The sequence below is a fragment of the Megalobrama amblycephala genome, linkage group LG2, assembly GCF_018812025.1.
Source record: "Megalobrama amblycephala isolate DHTTF-2021 linkage group LG2, ASM1881202v1, whole genome shotgun sequence".
In the NCBI taxonomy this organism is placed as follows: domain Eukaryota; kingdom Metazoa; phylum Chordata; class Actinopteri; order Cypriniformes; family Xenocyprididae; genus Megalobrama; species Megalobrama amblycephala.
Window position 1 is genome coordinate 47,777,843 of NC_063045.1, and position 17,258 is coordinate 47,795,100.

The following is a 17,258-nucleotide window of genomic DNA, read 5'->3' on the forward strand; positions in this document are numbered from 1 at the left end:
GTGCATCAAAAAGCATGCTCGTTAAAATACCAGCAGACAAGCTAATCCAGCACAAATTAGTGCATAAAAGGTCACCAAAATGAAGTATTTGAACCTCATAATTAAATACAAAAGGAGGAGAAAAACTGCAAAAAGGTCCACTTTTTGAAAAAAAAAGAACCCCCCCCCCCCCTTTCAATAGGCTGGCTACGGACCTGATACAGTAAAGTTGGCTTGCTTGTTTAACATGTTAATTTTTGCTTGACTTTGAAGGGTGTGCATGATGTCAACATGAAACGCACCGTAGCCCTCCGTGCTCCTCAGTGCACCTGTGAGGAGGACCCACAATTCTTCAAGACTTGACATGTAAGTGTTCAATGCATTAACAGAATTGATAGTATCGGTGAATGTAACTGTCTACTTTTACTGAGTGAAATTTACAATTGGACCCTCTATGCTTATTTCAGGAGGCGTTGGGACATCACTGATTCTGTCATTGTGGTCAATGAACCAGATCAAGTGAGTTCTTTACAAATGGTCATATAATTGCTTTCATAATAATGTGATGTTCGAGTGGTAAGTCTCCGGCAGGCGAGAATCTAACCAGAACTGGCCTGATTGTATTTTGCTCTCTGGGACTGCTCTAGATCTCAGCATCTGCACTTATTTCAAACCAGTAAGATTTTATTTCTTCAATACAGAATATTAAGAATTAACTGAGGTTTAGATGTTGATGTTTTATTGGAAATAATAAAGTTTTGGAGGTGAGCGTTAGCTTTAGTGGGGCTCTTGATTCTTGACATTTTAACTTTAGATTTTCTCTGGCTCTTTTAACTGTGTTTCCAAAACACAATTGTTACAGCAAAAATTGCAAGATAAATTCTGATCAGATGAATTTGGTTATTTTATGATGGTGATTCAATCATCATTGGGTGTTCCAATGCACTGATCCACTCTAGAATCTAAACTGTTAGTTTTGTCTTTTTTATGACAAACTCTGTCTGTATAATGAATTTTAAAATACACAATATACAAAAAAGACAATAGACAATATATGTATGTACAGATATGTTATATACAAATGGAAGGGAATGTAAATAAGAGTGTGTTAAGTATACAGTGTTGTGCATTTATTGCCCAGTGGGGGCATTTATCTGTTCAAAAGGAAGATGGACTGAAGAAAAAAACTTGCTAAAATTATGCCACTAGATGGCAGTAACAGTTGTAGATAGATGGACAATTTTTTATAGCTTCTGAAGGTCTAATTCCTGTAGAAAGTTATACACCATTCAAAAGTTTGGATTCAGTTTTTGAAAATTTTATGCTTTTCTTTTGAACATTCTGTTCGTAATAGAATCTTCAAAAATGTATCATCAGCAGCACAACTTTGATAATAATAATGTTTCTTGAGAACCAAATCATCATACAGTATTAGAATGTTTTCTGAAGGATCATGTAACACTGAAGACTGATGTAAGATGCTAACAATTCAGCTTTGCCATCACAGAAACAAAATACATTTTAAAATATATTCAAATAGAAAATAGTTATTTTACATTTATTTTTTAATAATATTTCACAATATTACGTTTTTAAAAAAAATCTCTAAACATTTGAAGTAGTGTAAGATATCCATTCTAGGTTACTAATGTACATCTTTTTTCATGCCAGATTAAAAAGTTACCATGTATTGTAGTTTGTTTTGGACAGGTAAGGCTGTTCAGGAGACTGTAAAGCATTTAAAGTGTTTATCAGTATGGTGAGTGTGATCAGATGCCAGGCAGTCATGGTATTCACTTTTCCCAGCATGCATTGCATAAGCATATTGTTATGACTTCTGACAATGCACTTCTTGCTTTTTGCATCACTGTCAGTCTGTTTCCTGTCAGTGCAGCTCAGAGACACATTGAAACCCCATAAGGTTTTTATTTATATCTATGGGTTGTGAGTTGGAACAGGGATGAACATTCAGGCTTCATTACGCCTGAAAGCCTTACACCTATATGAGTAGAGCTTTACATTGATCTGCAATGAATTGCCCCAAAGATGAATTCTTATAGTTCACCCAAAAATTAAAATAATGTCATTTATTACTCACCCTCATGTCATTCTACACCCATAAGGCCTTCGTTCATCTTTGGAACACAAATTAAGATATTGTTGATGAAATCCGATGACTCAGTGAGGCCTCTATTGATAGCAAAGCCATTGAAAATCCACAACAAGGTCCACAACGGAACTAAAAACATATTTGAAACAGTTCATGTGAGTTCAGTGCAGGTTCTATCTTAATATTATACAGTGATAAGAATACTTTTTGTGCACCAAAAAATAAATAAATAAAAAAACAAATTTTCAACACTATCTGTATGGGCCAATTTCAAAACACTGCTTCATGAAGCTTCTGAGCTTTATGAATCTTTTGTTTCGAATTAGTGATTCGGATCTCCTATCAAACGGATAAACTGCTGAAATCACGTGACTTTGGCGCTCCGATTCAATGATTCGATTCGTAAAGCTCTGATGCAGTGTTTTGAAATCGTATAGATTGAAAAGTCGTTATTTTGTTTTTTCTTTGGCGCACAAAAAGTATTCTTGTCTCTTTATAATATTAAGATAGAACCACTGAACTCACATGAACTGTTTCAAATATGTTTTTAGTAGGCTACCTTTATGGGCCTTGAGAGTTTCAATGGCTTTGCTCTCAATGCAGGCCTCACTGAGTCATCGGATTTCATCAACAATATCTTAATTTGTGTTCCGAAGATGAACGAAGGTCTTACGGGTGTGGAACGGCATGAGGGTGAGTAATAAATGACATTATTTTCATTTTTGGGTGAACTAACCCTTTAAGGGTTATTTTTTTTTTTTTTTTTTTTTTTTTTTTAATAATCAGCTTAGAATACATAAATGAGAGAGGGCTAATAATGTAAATATACAATAATTTACACTGACCTCTTTTCACTTATGAATAATATATAGCATTCTTGGCTCATAAAATGCTGCATAAGCTGTTTCTGCTCTCAGTGATGCCAAGGTGTTGTTAAATGTGGGTCAGTCTGTCATTCTTCCTTTTTTTGTTCTATTTTAACTTTCTTTAACCATGCAAACCACATGGTCACGGTCAGGGCCAGTGTTCCTCTGTGTGAACGTAATGTCTCATGATCAGAATTAAATCAGTACTCTGCTGTTGATCAGGAAGTTGCGATGAGTGACTAATACAGTATGTCATCTTTAAACTGTTAAAAACATATCCTGTTCTGATTTTATGACGCCTAAATTCTCTCCACACCCCCCACGATCTCTGAGGGGAGATCTCTACCTGTCCTGGCATTGACAGTGACACATGCCTGAAAGGAATTATTGTGAGGAGAGAAAGAGAGGGCTTTGATGCAGTAGATGGCCACATTTAACTAGGAACACAGACCGGACACTTCAGGCAAATGAACAAATGAATAGCTTTGTACTGTGGCACTCATGTCAGTCTCAAGATGCTTAGTGGTAGTCAGCGGCGGCACTCACATAAGGGCCTTTTTGAGCAACTTCTGAGTCTTGAAAAAAGAAAGAAAATGTTTCCAATTTCACCAATCTTTCCCCAGTAATGGCGACAATTAGAAAAAAGAACCCTCATTTAGTGCCTGTCGACGAAGCCACTTCCCAGATCTCCAGATTCCCAAACACACAGCTCTAGTGTTTGTGTGAGAGAGGGGCTATTTTTACCCGCATGAGGCTGGGGGAGTGTTGAGAACGCATAGAGTGGTGGAATGTCTTCAGCTATGAATTGCAGCGAGTCACACGGAGACATGCACTGACAGACAGACACGTTCACACAGACGCACTCTCTGCAGGACAAGCATACACTGCAGTGCTTTCAGCATTCATTAAATGTTCATGTTGCAGCAAAGCACGCTGAATCATAGAGGAGAACTCGGCCCACAGTTCATTGGCTAGTGATTTAAGAATGAACCTTTTTATTATTATTATAAAAAAACACAATTATGAGGAATATCAGAGTTACCTTTTGAGGTGAAAAGGTGCTCTGTAAACCACAGCTTCACGGGGCTCATTGCTTTTATAAAACGGTTACCACACAATACAAATAATAATGCCAAAAAAATGTATCAATGCAACTTTCATGAAGTAAAATCATTAAAAGACTTCCTTCCGCTGGAAAAAAAGTCCCTGTCCGTGAACAGCAATAAAAGTTACATTATCACGCCATTAGATGGCGGCAAAGATTGTCTTTATGAGTGAGGCACAAAGACTTTTATATTGAAACTTCTTGTGAACACGGAACAAAAATGCTTTCAACTAGCGCTGTCAGTGTCAGCAGGGGAAACACGTTAACTGTTAAAAGGACAAGATTGCAACAGACATTAAAACGGATTTTTATTATGAACATAGGATTGACCTGAAGGAAAATGCTAAATTTGAATGCTGGTAATACACTCTATCTCTCACAATACTCTTCTACATAATGCAGCTTCAATGAACAAAATCAATAGAGAACAAACATGTTTATGTTGCTAAGACTGACGCAGCGACATACACATTCAGTGGCGCAGTGATACTTATGTAATGCGGTCAGCTGTATGTTTTCAGGAATTTTACAACTGCTTCGAACGAGGCTTAATAGACCTTATGCACCAGAGAAACAAGTGCGCCGCTATCTTTATAATATTGTCTTTAAACTTCCGTTTTTGCGGTAGCTCTGTATATTTCTATGGCATCGCTGTCAAAGAATAATTAGCTGGTGAAGTGGATTTACTTGTTGTAGAGTTAATGAAAGTTATCATGAGCATTGAAATGTTTAAAGCAGATGTCTTAACAAATGTCAGTAGACCAGGAAGATTTTAAAACGAGCAGTTCATTCATAAATATGTAAGATCGCTGTGGAAATACAAACCGGTAGGTCAAAAGACAACGAGCGCAGTGCTGAAAAGGGGCGGAGCTACATAAGGTCTTATAGACTTATAGAGGGTATGCACGTGACGTCACCGTCGACCGTTAGGACTGCGATTACGCACGCTGAGTGGCAAAAGACTGAGCAGTAGCATTGGTTTTTAGCGTGAATGTCGCGAAAAACACACAAAACACATTCAAAACGGGAAAGAGCTTTGCGGCTGACTGTACAAATAGATTTGATACAAAGTAAACCCTGAGGTATATATTTAAAAACTAGAGAAAGCAACAGAAAAAGAAGCAAATGGATCACTGCAATTCACAGAAACAGCTGGACTCCAGGCAAAGAAACATGGATTTGCAGTTATCATTTTGTATCGAATTGTTGGATTTTGAGGTAAAATCATAGGCTACCTTATATATTGTATTGTTATATATTATGTTGACGACTCATCAATTAAATATTTTCCATCTTATATTATGCATAATTGGGTGTTTTTAAATAAACAACACTGTCAAAAACTCTTCTATAAAACTATATATGTTTTAGGGCTGGACAATATGACGATATAACATTGATATAAGTGATTAAGCAGATTTAAACCTACCGATATTGTAGTTATATAAAATATTCACAGCCAGATTTGCTTTATGTATTTCCCCGGCGTCAAATCAGACACATATAAATGTCAGGAAACACGACTCCTGGCTGCATGCAATATCCATGGATTAGGTTTATTTGACAAGTTGTAAGAAACACTTTCGAGTCCAACCTTTAGGGTAATTCGTTAGTTTTACTCGCGTTTTCGCCGTTTCTCCTATTAATCCAGTCACGCAGCAGGTTCTTTTGCCACTCAGTCCAGCTGAGGGAGCGCGTTCCGGCGGGAAAGTGACGTCGATGCATACCCTCTATAGAATCAGAATCAAGGGCCGGAACTATCCGTTTTATAAATTAATTTTTGTCATGTTGTAATAGTTACAATAACATGCATGCCAAAAATCCCATGGTAATACCATGTTTGTTGGACATGTTACATATCAAATAGACAGAATTACTGGAAAATAGCCTTCCATATTTTTAATCTTTAATAGCTTTTTTGAATGCTTAAAACTAATGTTTTTGGAAATTGAAAAATGTTGTAGTACCTATGTTGTAGGCTATGTTGTCTTTAAATAATTAAATACCATAAATATAGCATTTGAGTTTTAATATTGATATGTACATTGTAATAAGCTATGTGCAAATATATTATAACCATATAGTTATATTTTAAGGTATTATATACAGATACACTATATTTTCATTTCTTTACTTTATTCAGTGAGCAACTCCACTTTTTGAGCAGTTTAAAACCATTTCATCCAGGACCTCTACGTTGCCCTGATATGTATTTCCACAATGTCAGAAACACCCAGCACTAGTAAACTGATGTGAATTTAGCACAAAATGGATAAATGATATAGTATAAATTGCGTAGCACTACATGATGCATATATGGTGTCTATGGTGTGTAACTCCTAGTGTGAAAATGTATAAACATAATTAATGACACCAGCTCAGCATACTGTATGAGACAATCAGCAGTCATGACAGTAGTAGTGGAATGTGTTGCCATGTGCGTAGACAACACCCGCAATTAATTAAGGATAATTGTTTTGGAGAAAACCTGCGGTTACTTTCCATGGTAAAATCCTTTATTTTATTATTGGTTGACAGAATGTGCCATCTGGCCCCCAGCTGAATCCTCCTGAAATTACCACTTATAGAGACCAATAGTGCACAATCACACTGTGATTTTCGTGATAAAAACAAAATTTGTCTTTCTGTAGTTCCATTATAATTTTAGTGAAATTTGAGATCGGTAAGAATTTAGAATTAAGAATTTTAAAAGACATTAATACTTTTATTCAGTAAGGATGTATTAAAATTGATCTAAATTACACTCAGAAAAGCTGGGTTGTTTTTTTTTTTTTTTACCCAAATGCTGGGTTCAGCCTGCTGGGTAATTTTACTGGGTTATTTTTTAATATTTTTACCCAGGTACTGGGTAGTTTTTCTGTATCTCAGCTGCTATACCTACCCAGCGCTGGGTAAATGTAACTCAGTAGGTAGTCTGTGCCAAACCAGTTAAAATTGGATGTCTGTAGTCTCACATTTTACCTGCCTGTATATGAACTGTTTGTATGTACAGAGAGATTTTAGAGTGCATTTTTATTATTTAAAATTAAAAACCAATATTAAATTGACTGACCCAGCACTGATTAAAAAAAACAAAAACAATAACCCAGCAAATGGGCTCATGTCTAAAACCCAGCAAGCTGAGTAAAAATAACCCAGCATGTGTTCTGTCCAATATTTACCCAGCGCTGGGATGCCAAATAACCCAAATTGGGTTGTTTTTAACCCAGCATTTTTTAGAGTGTACACTCTGGGTTAAAAACAACCCAAGTTGGGTTGAAAATGGACAAACCCATCAGCTGGGTTGTTTTAACCCAGCGGTTGGGTTAAATGTTTGCCCAACCTGCTGGTTTTATTTAACTCAACTATTGTTTAAAAATGACAGTATTGCTTGCTTAAAATGAACCCAAAATAATTAACATTGATTAATATGTTTAATAAATGAACATTTATTAATAAGTTCAATTAATAATAATTTAAAAAATAAACATTTATTAAATTCCTTATTAATGTTCACCTTTTGATTGTTATTGTTGCCTCTAGTAATTATGTCTAATCTTTAATTACCAACCTATTTTGGGTTCATTTTAAGCCAGCCATCTAGTAATTTTTAAACAATAGTTTAAAACAATAGGTTAAATAAAACTGCCCAGCACACTGGGCAAACATTTACCCCAACCGCTGGGTTAAAACAACCCAGTCACTGAGTTTGTCCATTTTCAACCCAAGTTGGGGTGTTTTTAACCCAGCATTTTTTAGAGTGTACAGTAAAGACATTTATAATGTTACAAAAGATTTCTATTTTAAATAAATGCTGATTTTTGAACTTTCTTTTTATCAAAAAATTCTCGAAAAATCATGGTTCCTACAAACCATTTTCAACATTACAAATAAGACTGGATATGACTGGAGTAATGATGCTGAAAATTCAGTTTTGCCATCAAAGGAATAAATTACATTTAAAAATATATTAGAATTGATCTAGAACTGTAAGCTTTTAAGTAAATTCCTATATAACTGTCAGAGACCACCGACTGACTCCACTGCAATACTGACTCCAGCGAGAGAACTTCAGTCTGTGAAGAGGGGCCTGTGACGATGTCTTTGGGGGTGCTGCAGTGGTGCCCTCACAGACCCAGCAGAGTGTTAAGATGTGCAGACTGTGTCCGATCCAAACCGGACATTCCTCCAGAGTCAAGCGAGACAGACAACCATTGTGTGATGGGTGAGGGTTCTTGAGAGGACGAACAAGGGGGACTTGAGGGCGACTGAGAGGGAAGAGCATGTATAACACCCCAGTCCAATCCAACACATACCCACCCTGCAGAAATAGCTGCTTTACATGCCTTGGGTCTATTGGCTTTAGTCTGTTGTGAGTCCTGAAGACAAAAGTGGTATTCTTGATGAGGGTGTAACTACGGCTTCTCCGTTTGGTGTAACATGACATGTTTGTTCCATAAAGCTGTTGCTCAACAGGCTATATCTGAGAAAGATATAATGGAGAGGAAGTGAGGTCATATCGCTTTCACCCTGCCAAGATCATTTCCACTCTGTTGATGTGTATACTTGAATCAGTGACTCTCATTGGGGAGTTTTGGAGTTTCAGTTCTTGTTAACTGTGTTGGCAGTGCAGAATCATCTCCCACTTGGAGGTCCAAACTGGACAGAATGAACAGGGAAGGGCCTGTTGTTTTGTTTCGTCTTGAGTGAAGGGAGTGGTGCTTATCTGACAAAGGTAGATGGGATACTTTACTAGAGTCTTTAATGTCACGATCCTTTTAAAATGCTGATTTGGTGCTCAAGAAACATCTTTTAGTATATGATCAATGTTAAACACAGTTGCTTTTTAACGTTTTTGTGGAAACTGTGAATTTACTGTGAAACTAAATTTTTTTCAGGATTCTTTGGTGAATAAAAAGTTAAAAAGAATAACATTTATTTGAAATAATAAAGACTTTTACATTGTTACCAAAAAATCTGTCACTTTTGATCAATGTAATGCATCCTTGCTGAATAAAAGTATTAATTTCTTTAAAAAAAATCTAAATTTTGAACAGCATTTCCTGACAAGAAGTTAGAATAGAATAGAATAGAATAGAATAGAATAGAATAGAATAGAATAGAATAGAATATGGCATGTATAAAAAACGTTATAAACTTCAAATCATTTTCCTTCTCAAGTAAATGTATGTTCTTGTTTCAAGAAATAAGAGTGCCTATACTGTCATGTTCATTTTCATGAGAATACTTGAGTCTGTTTCAACAAAGGGCTCCTTGTAATGATAGAATGTTTTGAAGGCCTTAAGCGTTTCTAGTAGTCTGGCTATCACCAGACCAAGCTCAATTTAAAATTGAACATTGGTCTGGGGAGTTTGCTATGTATTTTCTACTGCACAAGAGGCGTGATCAACGAGCATTAGTCACGCAATTGGATAGTCCTTCAACCAATCAGATCAACGATCCGGGTGACGTACTTTGCAGAGTGATGCGAAAACTCCAGACAGGTTTACCGCGTGTCTCAATCAGCCCTAGTTCAGTAGTCAGAGCACTGTTCAGGGAATCAGCCACATTCACTTGCATGATATACTGATTCACGACCTAGGGAACTAGGGAGCTGATTGAGACGCAGGGTTAGTTTGTATTGGTTTGTAGCATTGATCCGCGGTTTGAAGAAGCAGCAATGGCATCGAACGATTTTTGCAGGTTGTGAAAAAAAACATGAAAGTGATCGGTATTTACACCCACTCGAGCAATTTGTTTGTTAACTAAAGAAGTCATTCAGCATCGTCGAGAGGTTAAAAGGCGACTCTGATACTGTTCTGGTTCAGTGTAAATGAACGCGGAATATAGCCGCCCTAAACTACGTCATTGTCATGACAACCAAAAAGAATTCCAGTCAGCTCAGGCGGCGCGAGATTCAAGAAGCAGGGAGACGAAACATATAGAGCAAATAATAAAAATATTGTCTACCATCAAGGGGCATTGAAGTAAAAGAGTCCTGTACTCACATCGTGACCACCAAAATAACAGCAGAGAATCATTGTGTGTCATCAATCGCCATTTGTAATCTTCCTATGAAGAGACTGTCGGATCAACGCTCTGCTACATTTCTCTCAGATAAGGTAAATGCTTAACACAGTCGGCGTCACTGTGATTGTGCATTGCTATTTTGGAGTGACGGTCGTGCGAGAGACGGGTAGATCAGATAGAGTTTGAAAGCTGCTTGCCGTCGCTTCTCTATCGTCATCGTGTTATACCCGCCAATAGCGAGCAAGGTGGATAAGCCAGTCTGTGATTGGTTCCCGCAAAAGTGTAACAGCGCAGCAGAAATGAATGCACGGGTTTCCAGACTGAGTTGCCGAGCGAAATCAAATCGCCGGCAGATCAGGCTGGGTTTACCCAGACTACGTTTCTAGTGCTGTCACATTCAGAATTTGTTTTGTGATGAGTTTCTCTGTTCTGTTCATGTTTGAGTTCCTTTATTCTTCTACTCTGTAGTTCAGTTCTCCTCCATTGTCTCCCTGTTTCTATGGTTACTAAGTGATTAGGTTCCCCAGTTCAGGTGTGTCTAGTTAGTTTCGCCCTTTGTCTGCTGTGTATATAAGCCGTCAGTTTGTCCTGTAGGGTCTTAATGTAGAGTGTGTACATTGTTTGAGTCGCCTATTATCTCCATGCTTTTGATTCTCCTGTTATTCTTCTGTGTTTAAAGTCTGTATCAGTATTTCCTCACCTGTTTTGACTAGAACACACCAAACCCGTGACAAGCTCCCCTTTGAAATAAAGTCCTAGACGTTTCTTCTTAAGGGTCTTGATTAATGAAATCAAGAGTGTGCTGACACTGATGGAATGAGGTGTATTTACAGAGCAAACAAACACTGCCATTTTGTTTTAATTTGTGATACATGAGGATGTAAATGCAACCTTGAGTCTTTAAGGCTATGGAGAAAAACAGCCCTCACCACATTCTATCATGTTTACATCGTCTGTGTCCTTGAATGACTCTTTCCCATGTTAGTCTCTTTGTTTGACTTTCATTAGGTGGTGCTAGATAAGATTTATATTTTGTGTGTGTGAACAGCAAATGTACGGTAGAGTAAGTATGCACATCCTCCATGTTTGCCTCCACATTAGTCAGAATGTAAGTCCCTCAGACTGATTAATTTACTGTAGTATGCCTGAGCTCTCTTTGCCTATACTTCTTCCTAAAAAGAGCAGTTTGTTTACTGTGTCACAGAGTCAATTTTCAGATCTACTTTGAGTGACATCAATGCTTTCCAACATTTCTTTGCTGGAAGGTTTAGTGGGTCATACCCACCATGGGAGGTTCTAAACTTATCTTATTTGTTATATAATCAAGAATAAATTTAGTATACTGTAATGATATGCGGATTATTACTTTTAGAGTCTTCCTTTTTATATATATTAGCATAAGAAATGTATCACCCGCAGGTTGTTTAACTTAATAAAGTATGAACGTTTTCATTGTGTTTCTTTCCTTTTTTATTTCTCTCTCCCCTAATTCACTCTCTAATAGACTGACCCACTTTAGAAAGCGTCAGTGATCACACATACGGCCTGACTTCACCCCTTGTGATCCCGTATGACATTTCTTAACCTTGTGACTCTAGTCCCAGGCTGAGTTGGACTAGTCTCCTGTCTAGTGTGAGAACTCACAGGAGGGAAGTATGGTGACTCGTTTCATTTCCTCGCTTCATGGCCTTGTCTCAGGATCAGGTGGAATCAGGTTTGTGATGAGGAGACAGATGTTGAGATTGTGTGGTGTCGATGTTGTCAAACACATCTGGGGATTAAGGGCGGATGAAGTACATTTCAGAAAACAATGACCAATGTGATTGTCCTCAGATTGCTACAGCCCTCACGGTCGATTAAAACCCCATCTGCAGAGTTTCGACCTGTCAGTTAATATAGGACATGCACCTCAGAACCTCTTTCTCCCTCAATTTTTATTGATTTCTTTATCTTGTCAGACTGAACAATGTCAGTAAGAGAGTGTGAAAAGCAGTTTTATTTTTTAAGGGGGGTTATTATTGTAAATATCTTTCAAATGAAGATAGAAACAACTCTGTACACAAAGGATTAGGGTTACAAATGGTGAAACCAAACCCATGCATGCCTCATTTACAGACCCAGTTGAGTAATATCTGTTAATTCCAGGCTCTGTGAGGGGTTGTGTGTGAAATTCGGGGTAGCGGTAAAGCTGCAGCAGGGGACATCCATTGCCTGGAACTCAACGGATTTTGAGTCAGGCAGAGGTCGCAAAAATGGCCCCAATTTCCCTTAATACCATTTACCCTTACCATCACTGTCAATAAACAGCAAACATGGAAACGTTATGCTCTTGAACAAAACCGTGCAACATTATGCTCTTAAATCTAGTCAGATGTTTTGTTTGTAATCACAGCTGGGTCTCTTTAACATCTCAGTTCTTTCTCCTAGAAAGGAAATAGAGAGAAAATGAGATGTTACAGTAAACCTTTATGATTTAAAACCAGCACTTGACTGTGTTGTTTGTTTACTTAACATCTAAAAGTGAGTGTTAGTATCAGAAAGCAGACATTGCAACATATTGCAGTGTTTGTCTATGAGTGAATGTGAATGTATCATTCGAATCATTTTGTTTAGTTTAATGCATATGTTGGAGTTGAAGGTCGTGGGATCATACCATTCTTTCAAATGAGTTTATTTTTCCTTGGCTACCGCTGATAAAATGCAGCTGTCTAAATGCGTCTCTGAGTGGTGAGCGAGCCGCAGAGGGCTGAACGCATCCAGCCTTGCACACCGTCCAGCCATCTGCAGGCAAAACAGATAACGGGTCTGTCCTCCCCCAACCCCTGGGTCGAGAATACAGCCTTTTGCGACCAGGTCACGGTGCGCTTCTGAACCAGCACGCTTGCACAGCTACATTGTTCTTCCTGGGTTATGTAAACATAAGGGAAATCAGATAATTCTGTTAGATGTACGTTACCTGTACGTTAGCCAGGCTTGATGTTTTGTGGTGTTCTTTTCTTCCCTTTTCCTGGGATGAAGCTTTCTAAGGCCAAAGAAACGCTTACAGCAAGAACACAGACTAAAATGCTTGTCGCTGTAAGCGTGTGGTCAAGTGAAACTATAGAAAACTGAGCATAGAAGAAAACCGGTTTATGCTATTACCCCCTATAGCACCCCTTGTGGCAGTATTGAGAATGCATTCACATACTTGTGTAGAGTGCATTTATAGGGTCTAAAGATGGTATACAAGGAAGAAATAACTTTTGCTTTTGTCTGCCTTTGGTGTCAGAGGACTTCTGTCTGAGCATGATATAGTGTTGCACACATTCTCCTTTTTTTTTAGTTTGGTCTTGCTCAAATAAACTTGTGGTCGGTGTGGGAGTTGATCTAGAAAAATGTGATCTTTCCCCTTTGAACATTGTTCAGTTCGAACTGTATAGTCTCAACTAACACTTTCATGTATTGTTGAAGTTATTCTTGGTCAGACATGGAGGGCCAGCATTTCCTCTGGGTCCTTTCTTTTTTTAGAATATCACATGCAAGCCTGATATGTAGGTCATATCAGAAAACTATTATTCCTTTAGCAAGTCGAATGGCCTTCATTCTCTCCCAACTAGATCAGTTCATAGACACCCCTGAGACTAGCTAAGAATGAGGGTCAGAAACAACCCAAAAATAAACGCCCGCTTCTCTAAAAGTGTCAATATTTTTAGAGCTAGAGGTTAAACCCTTGATTAAAGAAAGAATTAATATGATGGATTTTTTTTTTTTTTTTCGTCTAATGTGGCCTATGTTGATTTATACTGTGAATTTTCTGGTTTTATCAATTTTTTATTTGATTTATTTTTTTTACTGCGTGAACACAAATATTTAGCAATAATGTATTTTCAACAATCTATTAACTTTGATGTTAGTACTTAATGCTGGTACTTAATGGCATTTACATGGTACTCCAAGGAATCTTGGTATATGTATACTTTCAAGACAATAATTGATCCTTTCTCACTTGCTGGACTGAGGTTAGCCTGTCTATTCACTTTCAACAGACATATTGTAGCTCTGAAATCAAAGCCTAAAATAGAGCGTCCATTGATTGCTGAGTGAGATCTCTGTCTACTGGCTCTCTTGTGTAATTGGATCCTTCAATCAATTAGAAAGCATTAGATCAGCACTTGCTGGATTTCCGAATTGAAACAACCTCATCAGCTCTCAGGACAAGTATTCCTTCCAAACCTCCCTACACTGTAAAAAATCTCAACTCATATTTTTTTATTTTGTTTCTTTTTTTGCAGGCTTTTTTGAGTTTTACTTACTTCCGAAAGTTCAGCTAACTTTTTTTTTTATTATTTGGTCAATATGGACAAATCAATTGTATAAGCACAGTAAATAAGTTTAGTTTACTATAAGCAAAACAACAACAAAAATACAGTGCAGAAGCTCACACATCCAGTTTAGAGTTTCTCTGATACCTTTTCTGCTTCTTCTGAAGACATGTTCTCTTTTATAGACTGTAAGCTAATGTAAAGCCAGCTATCAATGTTGGAATGTTGATGTTAATTAATGATGTTCATGATTTATAAAGAACTGTTTCTCATGCGATAAAGAGACATTTTATTGCCAACTGTCTGAAATTGAATGCATTGCTGATGGCCTTTTGAACTTTGATGGTATGTTAGTCATGTCTTCACTTTTTGAAGCTGTTGCCGCATTCATGTTTTCACTTACCCTCTGGAGGTCAAATGTCAAAGATGAAGTTTATCTGTGGTCACTTTCTGCATATCGTCAGTGACTCATTTAGCATTTTGTTGTTTTTTTTCCCTAGGTGGGGGTGACAATGAATTCAAACTTACCAGGTAGGCAGACCTTTATTCTCATTACCGATTCCATTCCTGTTCTCATTCATATAGATTCCAGTTCTGTTTAGAAATTAATTCCTGTTCCTTTTGAATGTTTCTGCTTTATAGTTTCTTAGACTCTTTTGATTACCATTCTCAATTGTGTTTTTTTTTTTTTTTTTCATTCCCATTTCTGTTTCCATTAAATGTTCATTTCTGTTCCATTCCAATTCTTTTAATTGTTTCCGCTCCTATTTCCATTTCCATTCCTTTATGATTTTCCCTTCTGGATGTTCCACGTTGATTTCTGTTTCAGTTCCTGTTCTTGTTTCCGCTTCTATTTCCTTTCCTATTCCTGTTTCCACTAAAACTTTTTGTTTTTGTTGTATCCGTTCCAATTTCTGTTCTTGTTTCCAGTCCTATTAACACTCCTATTTCCATTAACAGTTTTTTCCCTTTCTGTTTTAATTCCATTTCCTATTTAAATTCCCACACACTTAGAAGTACTTACTCATGGAATGTCTCTTCACAGGCATCTATTTCCATGCATGACAGTAAAATAGGATTTCTGGGAATTGACTTCTCAGGTCTTTCCAGTATGTCAAAGCTAGCTTTCCAAAAATAATGACAGGCTGTTTTCACTTTATGCCACACACGCTTGTCAAAAAAAAACACGTTCACAAAAGAATCAACCACACCACAGAATCCACACAGAGAGGCCTAAATGAACAGATGATAATGAGAAGAAATGAAAGAAAAGACCATGTTTTAGATGGCTATTTCTCCCTGGCTCTATCTCTCTCATTAAGTCTCATATCCATGAGTTTGTGGTTGCAGAAGGTTTTGTGATGTCCTGCTTAGCGTTGTGAAATAGTTTTTGTTTCATGCTTCTGTGGCCTCTGAAAATGTGAGCTAAAAGTCTGGAGAAGGAAATGATAGTTCATAATGTTAGTTTTTAAAACGTATCTCTGTGTTTTTATTTAAAATATTTGAGGCTTTGTTACAGATTATTTTTAAAGGTGGTTTGATAACTATGTAGAGACATGTTAAACAACAACATTAGAAAATAGCATGCGGTTTCCATGTCAGCAAAATGATTGTAAAGCCAATGTTTTTGTCTATTGTACAAAGAGACGATCTTCTTTGCAGGAGGGTTTGGCACTGTCGTGATTGACAGTGTCAGGCGTCAGACTGCACAGACACTAGCTCAAGTGAGTAAGTGTCAGACCAGCTTCGCATTGTTTATAAAGGACTCAGGTTTACCTTGGACACCCAGTAAAACAGGGCCATTATCAGGAGTCACGTCACCTTACTGTTATTGAGCAGCCTTGGGGAAGTATGTGGATGTGTGTAATGGGCCCCTGGAGGGATCCCTGAGGTCAGAGGTCATGCCACTCTAGACCTTGAAATGCCCTCTCACATAACCTCTCTGGCGACAAGCACTGCGTGTGTTTGAAAATGTGCTGAATGCCCCGGTGCTTAATATATTTGTAGGAATCTTTATCTAAAAGTCATATCATCATTTGTTTGTGTTTGTTGTGCGATGGATGATGTTTTAGCGAACACTCTCATTCTTAACTTTGACAACTGATAAGCTACTGTTTGTGTCGAACACATTTTAGAAACATACTAGCTTTTTTTTCCAAAGCCTAGGGAGCTGCCTACATATACCGTTTTATAGGCACACTACTGAGATAACAGTCTGGCTGCTAACATACAGTAGCTTTGACTAAAAAAAATAAATAAAAAAAAATCTAAAGAAGCACTGCAATTTATACTTTGCAGATCCCAGAAAAAAAATTGACTGCTTCCATTCAAAAGTTTGGGGTTGGTAAGATTTTTTTAAAATATTTTTTAAAAGAATGTTTGAAAGAAATGTATTACTTTCCTATTACTGCTGATTACGGAAGAGGATTAGGGCCAAGCAATAATAAAAAAATAAAACCATCTCGAGATTAAAGTTGTTAAATTTCGAGAAAAAAGTTGAGATAAAATGTTGAGAATAAAGTCATTAAATTACAAGAAAAAATCGTTAGATTATGAGAACAAATTCGTTAAATTATGAGAAAAATGACGTTAAATTTCGAGAAAAAAAGTCGAAAAATCTCGAAATGTAACAAGTTTTTTCTCATAATTTAACAAGTTTATTCTTAACATTTTATCTCGACTTTTTTCTTGAAATTTAACAAGTTTTTTCTCGTAATTTAATGAGTTTATTCTCAACATTTTATCTCGACCTTTTTCTCAAAATTTAACGAGTTTTTTCTCGTAATTTAACAACTTTAATCTCGAGATGGTTTTATTTTTTTATTATTGCTTGGCCCTAATCCTCTTCCGTAGCTGATACCTGATAA

General features: G+C 37.0%; 1 protein-coding gene across 1 annotated transcript in view; it reads left to right on the forward strand.

Annotated features, from left to right (window-relative positions):
- The first annotated feature begins 220 nt into the window (after positions 1–220).
- Positions 221–17,258, forward strand: part of stard13a (StAR-related lipid transfer (START) domain containing 13a) — an 88,323-nt gene continuing 71,285 nt past the window's right edge. The window contains 3 exon segments of the mRNA XM_048181571.1: positions 221–345; positions 447–498; positions 14,892–14,922. Of these exon segments, the coding sequence (XP_048037528.1) occupies positions 344–345; positions 447–498; positions 14,892–14,922 (85 nt within the window). The 5' untranslated portion in view covers positions 221–343.